The sequence below is a fragment of the Pundamilia nyererei genome, unplaced genomic scaffold, assembly GCF_000239375.1.
Source record: "Pundamilia nyererei isolate P.nyererei 1_Seehausen unplaced genomic scaffold, PunNye1.0 scaffold00434, whole genome shotgun sequence".
Lineage (NCBI taxonomy): Eukaryota > Metazoa > Chordata > Actinopteri > Cichliformes > Cichlidae > Pundamilia > Pundamilia nyererei.
The window spans coordinates 157,903-167,842 of record NW_005187835.1 but is presented as its reverse complement, the minus strand read 5'-3'; the positions used below and the strand labels follow the sequence as shown (position 1 = coordinate 167,842).

The 9,940-nt window shown below is 43.4% G+C and overlaps 1 protein-coding gene across 1 annotated transcript in view; it reads right to left on the bottom strand.

Moving 5' to 3' along the window:
- sh3bp5lb (SH3-binding domain protein 5-like, b) overlaps nucleotides 1–9,934 on the bottom strand; it is a 21,910-nt gene extending 11,976 nt beyond the window's left edge. The window contains exons 1-3 of the mRNA XM_005753505.1: nucleotides 9,816–9,934; nucleotides 9,536–9,598; nucleotides 1,343–1,471 (exon numbers count right to left, since the gene is read on the bottom strand). Coding sequence (XP_005753562.1) covers nucleotides 1,343–1,471; nucleotides 9,536–9,598; nucleotides 9,816–9,917 — 294 coding nt within the window. The 5' untranslated portion in view covers nucleotides 9,918–9,934. The remainder of the gene's footprint in view (nucleotides 1–1,342; nucleotides 1,472–9,535; nucleotides 9,599–9,815) is intronic.
- Between the last annotated feature and the right edge of the window lie 6 nt (nucleotides 9,935–9,940).

The window sequence follows — 9,940 nt, the reverse complement described above, 5'->3', positions numbered from 1 at the left end:
AGATCTCACTCGGCCAGCTCGGATCCGGAGTTAAAAACTTCGAATTGTGAGTACATTGTATACCAATAGAAACAAGAGTGTCACTGTCATACCTAATGTACTCAATGGTGGTGATTTTGCCGATTTAGAAACGCTGAAAACTAACTTAAAAAACAAAGACAAAGAAAAAGTGGTCGGAGCAGTCGTGACGGCAGCCGACCTCACCGGCACCATCTTTGTCAAATACAGCCAAACACACCATCCACTGATGGCCACATTCCACACCATGAAATTCACATTGAAATAAACTGTTATACTCTCTATTAAGATTTAGAAGGCTCAACCTTCCCATTCCCTGTCACATACATACTAATCAAGAATCACCATTTACAGGACTTCATGTGACTTCATGTGATATATTCTGCCACAGTCGTTTGTTCTTGTGTTAAGCTGTAGCACATTACACTGCATATAGCTGTAGATGGAAGGAAGGTCCTTCTCACACATTGCCTTGTCTCAGATAGCTATGCCTTCAGCCATGACTGGGACTGAAACTGACACAACTTGGGACCTCCATGGCCCTTCACCACACTGACATGCTGCTGGGTACCTCACCTAAGAACATCAGCTGCTAATTGCCAACATACAATAGCTAAAGATATGACCCCAGTAAAGGAGGTGAGCTTCTCTAGCAGTCGAAAATGTTTCATACACTGATGCACAATTATCTCTTTGAAGAAATAAAGCACTGCATCGAACTCTAGCTGCCTCCAGGGCACAGCTGCATTTTCCCAACCTGTTCCTACAGCCTGTTTTTCAACTGGGACCTGGACTGGCAGTGACCTTCACCATCGTGTGGGTAGGTCGTTGTAGCTCTTCTTGACTGACCCCAGCCCCAAGGCCTAAAGCCTAACCAGCCCAACCACCTCTTGATCTCCAAGCCTCAGCAACCCTGTCCCAGATTGGGTAACCTGTACCCACCTTTTGAATATCTTGCCCAGCTCAGGTGGTAGAGCAGGTAAGCTACTAACCGGAAGGTTGGCGGTTCAATCCCAGGCTCCACCAGTCTGCATGCCAAATATCCTTGGGAGAGATACTAACCCCATGCTGCTCTCTGATGCATTCATCGGAGTGTGAATGTGCATGAATGTTAGACAGGAAGCACTAAACAGTTTGAAAACGTGCTTGTATGATTGGGTGAATGAATTAGTTGTATAAAGCGCTTTGAGTGCTCAGACAGAGTAGAACAGCGCTATATAAGAAGCAGTCCATTTACCATACTTTGTGCTTAGCAGCTCTAATAAACTGCTAACTGATTGCATATATCTCACTCTGTTGACTTGTGAGCAGTAGAAACACATACCTCTTTGGCAAGTCTGCGAGCTTCATAATAAGGCCTTGCTTTGTCAATGCACGCACCGAGCTGGGAGCCCTGGGCATTGAGCTTCCTGGCAGAATCAGTCAGGATCCTCCTGTAGCTCGACCTGGCGTCCTGAGGGAGCACACGCATAAGATTGCACATTACATTACACACCGTGAGTCTTGACACAACTCACTGTGGCATCTGGGGCTGTGACAGGAAGACAGGAGTCAAGTGTACAAACACTTTGAGTAGGTTAAGCAAGCACCAGAGAAGGGAAAAAGGGGTTTATTGTTATATCCGTGACCTACATTCTAAGTTCTGTGATTGACATTCAATATATCGCTTAAACAAACACCACTTTACTAAAACCTTCACCTCAGTTTAGAAACATAACATAGCTGCTAGCGTCTACGTAACACCTCACAGATAATGGTCAGAGATGCACTTGCTTTTGAACCATGAGCATTTTAAATGTACTTCTGCTATGCTCATAGATTTTCTTTGGATAGGTTACTGGAATATTTCAGCATCTGCACTCACAGAATTCAGATTAAGACACTGTGGAAGCAAAAAAGAAATATGTGGTCTGAAAGGTTCTGTAGTAGAGCTTTTCCTACCTTAAAATAAGAGAATTTCTAGTTTCTTATGAAAAAACAAGATCCAGCAGTAATCATAGCAGACTTCATTTTAGCACTTCTTTAAATGTTTCTAATTAGTGTTTAATCAAGCAGTGATCACAGCTTCATAAATGGAACGCAGCTGGAGATTAAAATTATGCCTACGGGACAAAAAACGTACAAAATTACTTGGCAAGGCAAAACAGTTTCAAATGAATGTTATAATTGCTATGGTGTGCAAAGGGTATGTGGAGTTTCAGCCACTCAACCATGCAAGACTTCTGTCCCCCGATCTTTAATCTTTTCTTCACCCTTGCAACAACCATCTAAGTAAATGTGACAAATATGCAAAATATGAGACAAATAGAAGATCCATAAGTGGCCAGTGATATGCTATTCCTGTTGTTGTGGTGTACTGCGATGCCTCAGTAGTCAGCTGATTTATATAAGGGCTTTGACAGGAAGCTGTTCAGCCAGCTGACCACTGTTCTCGAGATGGTCAACCACCTGCTTCAGGCTGGTCAGCACTGTTCTCAGATCTTAAGGCAGTGCTGTTAGAGGGTCAGTCTCATTACTACTGATCTGTGAACAATTTAGGAAACGAGTTTATGTAAGCTGTCACACTGCACATTCAATGATCTGTTTTTACACTGAATCATTGCAAAAGGCCTGCATGGATCTACAGATTGATATTAATTTCTTCGACACTCTGAGAGCAATTTGAGCACTTTGAAAAATCTGCAGTGAGTGTGTGCTCGTCATAGAAAGATCAACTACAGGATACCAAGAGGCACAAAGTGTTTGCAGATAAAGACAGACCACAAAGTCACTTGGCTGCTTAGACCACAGACTGGCTGCACAGCAATCATGAAAAGTTTAGAAACTTATTGAACATAAAATCTTGGGTTGTGAACACTGTTCAGAAACCTGCTAATGCAATACTACCCATGTGAACTGAGATAACCCAGTTTGATGCTTTCTTCACAGCAAATAAGACAAGTCTCATTTGGATGAAACACGGTGTGCAAATAATGCTTTTAAAGATGCCAAGAATTTAAAATGAACTAAGGCTACGTCCACACGTACCTGGGTACTTTTGAAAACGCAGATTTTTCTGTGCGTTTGCACATATCGTCCACACGTAAACGGCGTTTTCGGTCACTGAAAACGGAGATTTTTAAAAACTCCGGCCAGGGTGGATATTTTTGAAAACTCAGTTTTTGCATGTATGTGTGGACTAGAAAAACGCAGAAAACGCAGCGTCAAAGGTGTGCGCATTTTTTGACGTCACACTGTGCGCCACGTTATTGTTTCGGTGAAATGAATTTCTACAATACTGTTAATTCTACTCTCTGCAGTGTTTAGATGCTTACATATACACAGTTACTGTCCCTCCACACATACGACTCGGTTCTGCTTCTATGCCCCAGCTTTGTTTACTTTTTCCCACCGAGGCTTCTAGACTTCTGATTGGCCAACATTTCTACACGTTTAGGAATCTAGCGCCACCTGCTGCTTTGGCATGTTCATAGCAGCGTTTTCCTTCATTTCTGCCTTTACGTGTGGACGGGATTATTTTTTAAAAATGAAAACGGAAAATCTCAGTTTTCAAAAATACCCGTGTACGTGTGGACGTAGGCTAAGTAGAATGCAAAAACAGCAGTGCACTCTCACTGATGGCGTCCAATCTGACTTCCTGTGACAAAGTCTGCAAAAAAAAGAAAGCCTGAGAGAAAAGTCTTTACAACCCTAACACACACCGTCACGCAAACGCACACACTAGGGCTGGGTATCGTAACTGACTTCTAGAATCGATTCGATCCACAATTCGATCGACTCCATTTGAATCAGGGAAACTTTACCTCAGACAGTCAGAAATATTATAATTCTGATCACTTATCAGTTCATATCCATATTTTTATATCTATAAAAAGAAAGCTGACACTTGTGAGACTTTATCAAAGGTGTGAGCATCACAGCAGAGGCCTTTGTGTCAAAGTAACTGAGGATAAAACACAGAAAAACATGAAGGTGATTTTCGTGTCCTGTCTTCTTATAGCAGATAACCCTAATAATACTCTGCAGTAGAACAGAAACAGAAGAAAACCACGAATCAACATTTGAACATTACCTGATGCTGCTGAAGTGACGCAGAGCAAAGTTACAGAGGTTTTATTAGAGACACAGCTGCACAGATGCAATTTTGCATCATTTTAAAGACAGAACAGCAGAAATGAGGCTTTCTTGTCGAAAGTTAAATTTAAAAAGAAAAAAAACAGCAGCCGACAGCGCTGTGCATAACAGTAGACTTGTGCATAATAAGCATGCGAATAATGCAGAAAACAGAGATTTGAGATGGGAAACTGCTCTTGAAGTACACAGAGAGAGAGAGCTGTGCATGAAGTGTGATTTTATCGTGCTGGACGCAAAACAGCAAAAGTCAGAGGGAATTCATGACGATGTTTATGTGAAACGAGACGTGAAGCGTAGTTTGGATCTTCTTTTGCTGCTGCTTCAGTCAACTTTGTTTGGAGAGACAAAACTGCAGCTTCAGAATCTGTGAGCTGTCAGCTTTCAGCCCCGATGGCGTGTCCATGTACGTGCCATCGTGAGAAAGCCGACAGCTCACTGATTCTGATGCGTCAGCCTGTCCGCGCTTTGTGTTTACGTCTTTGTGCAGAATCTGTGCACTGCTCTCATTTACTGTTTTAACTGTTTGCTAGTTTAACACGAGATTCTGGCATTTCTGGCAAAATGAATTTATATTTAAAAATCAATTCAGGGTTTTAATGAATTGATATCACATTATTCAAGCTAGAATCGGAAAATCGATAATCAAAACCCACCCCTAGCACACACACTGAATTATAAAATGACGTTTTTCTAGTTCTAGTTTGGCTGACCTAGGCTACTTGTAACTTCTTTTCATATCCAGACAGACAGACAGACAGACAGAAAGAAAGAAAGAAAGAAAGAAAGAAAGAAAGAAAGAGGTGTGCAGAAGAGAAAAAGAGGGTAAAAGAGGGATGTAATGCTGACAGTCGTGGGGTCACAGCCGTGTTTTGGAACCATTCACCGGTGAGCTGGCACAGTGTAGGGGCTTGCTGCTATGATGCTTGTTAGCTTTCGGTCGCTCGTCGCCCTCCTTCCCTCCTGTGGTTAGCTTACTGGGGGGAACAGCGCTGGCGTGGACTGAAGTCTTTTTTACGTTCTGACCCAAATGATGTTTTTTAGAATGAGTTGAAGAGGACTTTCACTGACTCCATGTCTGAGCAAACTTCCACAAGGAAATTATTAAATCTCCGCCAAGGTAAAGCAGCACAATTTGTGGTCGAGTTCCGGACTGTGGCAGCCAAACCAGGTTGGCCCAAATAAATGTCTCAGCTGTTTTTCTTCAAGCTTTGAATGACCGGATGATTGATCAGTTAATGTCCGGTGACAAACCGTGGTGTCCTTCTCTCTCAGAATTCACAATCTTTTAAAAGAGAGTAAGTAAAATGTATTTATATAGCACTTTTTAAGACAGAAATCTGTTACAAAGTGTTTACAGGGGATAAAAAAAACATATCAGAGGGAAGCCAAAAAAATTACACGACCCCCAGAGCATCCGCCAAGGCCAGCTTTGAGCCCATGGTAATATATTCTCCTTCGCTCAGCTCCTAATTCCTTGCCCTCTCCTTCAGAGCCCCAGCCTGAACACATTCAGATCAGGCATTGTAGGCTTGAGAGGCTAACCAGTGTGCAAGTATTTTTAATATGGTCACTCGGGACACTTTCTCACTTCCTGTCCTGCGCAGCCAAAAGAGCCTGCCCACCTGTAGTTTTGGGCGTACCTGTTGGATTTGGAGGAGACAATCCAAAAAGGCCTGCAAATTGACCATTGATCTTGGCTCAGGTCCCCCTGGCCACCGCTATGTCCCCACAGCTGTTTGTTCTGCTGTGATTTACTTGGCTCAGACCGCCCACCTCGCCTGCCTGTACATCTAAGCTGTTTTTCTTCAAGCTTTGAATTCCACCTCGGGGTGAGCAGAACCATAAGTCTCCTCAGACGCCGTTTCTGGAGGGGCATGTTGGAGAAGGACATCAGGCAGTCTGTTGCAACATGTGCCACCTAAGCCTGAAGCAAACGTAGCACTCGACGGCGTCAGCCAAAAATCTCAATAAAGGGATGGACAAGGCCAGTAATATCCTGGGGATGGAGTTGGACTCTAAGACGGTGATGGCGTGCTGGGTAGTCACAGGAGCACATCAGCATCAGCAGCATCAGTGAGACATAACCCTTAAAGATGGAGGAAATCAATTCTTGCTCCAGAGAGTATTAGGCCCCATATTAGACAACATCTGGGTCCTTTCTCATCCACGGTAAAATAAATTTTAATTTTAAAATGATCAAATTAATTTTTGATCATTTTCTGTTTTTTGATATCAAGTCTGTGACCCGCTCCTGTTTTGTTCATTTAAGAAATCGCCTCCTGATTAGATTATTGTAATGTTTTCTTCTCCTGTCTGTCAAAGTTTTCTTTAAATCACCTTCAAGTGGTCCAAAATGCTGCACCAAGGCTTTTAACCCACAGTCATAAATTCTCTCGTATCAGTCCATTGTTAAAGTTTCCGGCTGAGTGCAGCGGAAGCCATATACATTTAATTTGTATAATATACTAGGTTATTTCTAATTGTGCTATTTGTATACATTACATTTATTTTGTTTGTTTTTTTCACTTTTTAATACATGTTATTGCTTAATTCAGTTACTTTTCTTCCTGTTTTGGAGCAACTGTGACCACATCATTTCCGCAGGCATTAATAAAGTGTTCTGATTCTCACTCAGGTAACCAGAAAACTGGCTGCTCGTTACATAGGTCCATACGAGATGGACTCAGTGATCAGCTGTCAGACTCAGACCGCTCCCGATGCTATGCAGTCAACCCACTTTTCATGTCTCACATATCAAGCTGGTGCAGTCCAGCACATTGCGCTCTCTGTGTTTCCAGTTTGCACACTTGGATCATCATTGGCTAAGCTCTATTAGGAACCAACTTCCTCTGATGCTGGTCATCCTCACTCACTCTCTGCTTGCCTGCAACTTACCTGTCAGTTGCTGCTGCCCTTACCTTTTGGCCTCCTGGAGTACTATGGATCTCACCTGCCTGGCCTCCTATTCGCTACCACGTACCTCCACTCTGGAAAAGGAGCAGACAGGTCGGACATCCTATTCCACTCATTGCATCACTCAGCCACTCACCCTGAGAACCACCCTGCCCTCTTTCCTTGCTTCGTCCTGCAAACCAGTAAGCCAACCTTCTTTACTCACCTTCACGCTCTGTGAATAACACATCGCTCTCTCTGTTGCAGTAGCTCTCACTCACTTTGACCTTAGTGATCCCTGTGTTAAATAAAGTTTTTAAAAAAATGAAACGTCAACTTTCAGGTCCAACCAGTAGACAGCAGCTGCTCGGCCTTGACTGACTGACAGACAATGCTCAAAGAGCAGTGGAGGAAAACAGAAGACAGTCACAACAGAGGCAGCAGCAGGTGTGTGTTTGTGTGAGGACAGTAGGAGTATGCCCCAGTGAAAGCAAAAACAGAGCTGTTTTGGGTTTTTATATTTTCCATTTATCATTAGCCATTTCAAGCAGTATTATAATTGTTACGCTGTTCGGACTTTTTATTTTAGAGCGAGGCATAGTGCACTCTTCATGATGAAGCGTGTACAGTACATGCCCTCTATTTCCTTACACAAATTTGAATACATAAAACTGGATATTTAATTTTAATGTTTTTTTATTTGGCCTACACAGATGTAGAAATGATTACTACATATGTAGTCATTATTATATATTATAACAAAGGTTGGGGGACCAGCGGTCTGTAACACCGTAGTTCAGACCTGGTTAATACATGCTGAGGTGGGTGGTTGGTGATGGGTTTAGCTGTGGGCACGGTCAAAAACCAAACCTCGGGCCAGCACTGGCTTACCGGCCAGTCAAAAGCAGCAGGCAACGTTCTGAGAACAGCAGCAGGCTGCAGCCATTACTATGGGAGCAGCATACCACTGGCCACTTTTGGATCTCAGTACTCCTGAAGATCCAACATCCTGGAGTGGGTGTCCTGGCCAAGGGAACCAAAATGTTCCCCACTTCAAGAAACACAGTAAAGCCAGCCCTCACTATATACGAGGCATTACAGTAACAGAAACTGAGACCAAAGTCCTCTAAAAGCGATCTTCAGTGCCTGTATGAATGGGTGTGAATATGACATGTTGCATAAAGCACTTTGAGTGCTTGAGTAGGTTAGAAAAGCACTATAACCAGTCCATTCACCACATATTGTGTGTGTGCAGGAGACCAGATGGGATGGAAGCAAGGACAAGAGATTAAACGTGGATATGGATAGGGTTAGTGTGGAAGAAGTGCATGAAAACAGTCCTGTGGATATGAAGAGAGTGTCAGACAGCATCATGAGGGGTGATGTTGAATGTTTTCAGTGCGTATGCCCAACAGGTTGGATTTCAGTTAGAAGAGAAAGGAATTTGGAAGTGAGATGGATGAATGGGTGGAGTGTGTCTTCAAGACTGAGAGATTTGTGATTGAAGCAGACTTGAGTGGACTGGTAGATGAAGGTAACACAACTGATGAGGAGGTGTTGGATTGGAGAGTGATGCAGAAGGACAGATGGCAGTGGATTTTGCCAAAAAAATGGAAATAATGGCTGCGGTGAACACTTGATTCAAGAAGAGGGGGGAACATGGGATGATCTATAAGGAGGAGGATACTACACGTTGGACTACATCAGGGGTCCCCAATCCCAGTCCACGAGGGCCAGTGTCCCTGCAGGTTTTAGATGTGTCCTTGATCCATCACAGCTGATTTAAATGGATACATTACCTTCTCAACATGTCTTGGAGTTCTGCAGAAGCCTGGTAATGAACTAATCATGTGATTCAGGTGTGTTGACCCAGGGTGAGATCTAAAACCTGCAGGGACACCGGCCCTCGTGGACTGGGACTGAGGACCCCTGGACTACTTCCTATGGAGAAGGTGCAATCTGAAAGAGAAGATTGCTAGATGGAGAATGTACCTAGGAAGCATCAAATGTTAGTCTGCAGGATGACTTTGGTCATCAAGAAGTGGAAGCGAGTGAAGGCAGAGGCAAGGAATAAATGGTGGAAGCTGAGGAAAAATGAACGTTGCAGAGATTTCAGGGAAGAGTTAACAGATGACTGGGTAAGTACAGAATGAAGAAAAACAGAGAGAAACAGACGGGGGAACATTAGTGAGTAAAAGCCTAATGAAATGTTTTCCTTGTGCTTCACAGTGTTAATATATGGAAACCTGCACAGACTGAGCGACTCTTTGAGCATGGATACTGCTGATTTCAAGTAAAATGTATTCTTCATATTTATCATTTATTTCATGACATATTATATCTTTAGTGTTGGGTAATGTTGAAATTACATTCACCTTAAGATCGCTTTTACTTTGCAATGGGGTCTCGGGTTTTGTTACCCTAATGTATGAACAAAACGCAAAACTACGTGGGGGCTGGGGTGTCCGCAGGTTTACTGTGACCTCCTCACATCCAGCTGCAGCTCCAGCTTGTTGATCTCTTCGCTAGCTTGGTTGAGGTGCTCCAGCTCCTCCTGGAAACACACGGGAAAGACGACGTGTTTTAAAAGCAGAATACAACCAGACAGCTGGAAATATTGTTAGACAGGGGATGGGCTTGACCCAGGCGTCGGTCTGTGTCAGGAGCAGATCGTTGCCATGCACGGTCGGCGTTTATCGTAGTTTTGTTTGGCTCGGGAAATATGACGCATTTGCTAATGCGGGGAGGGAAACGGTTCTTTAGCAACATACCTGAATTCGTGGGTCCAATTCCTCCTCGTATTCCTCTCCGTTTTTAATCTGGCTGTTAGACTCTCCATCATTCCCACAGTCCGCTCCCACTTGCTTTCTCATCGTGGTTCTGCCGTCTCCGCCTT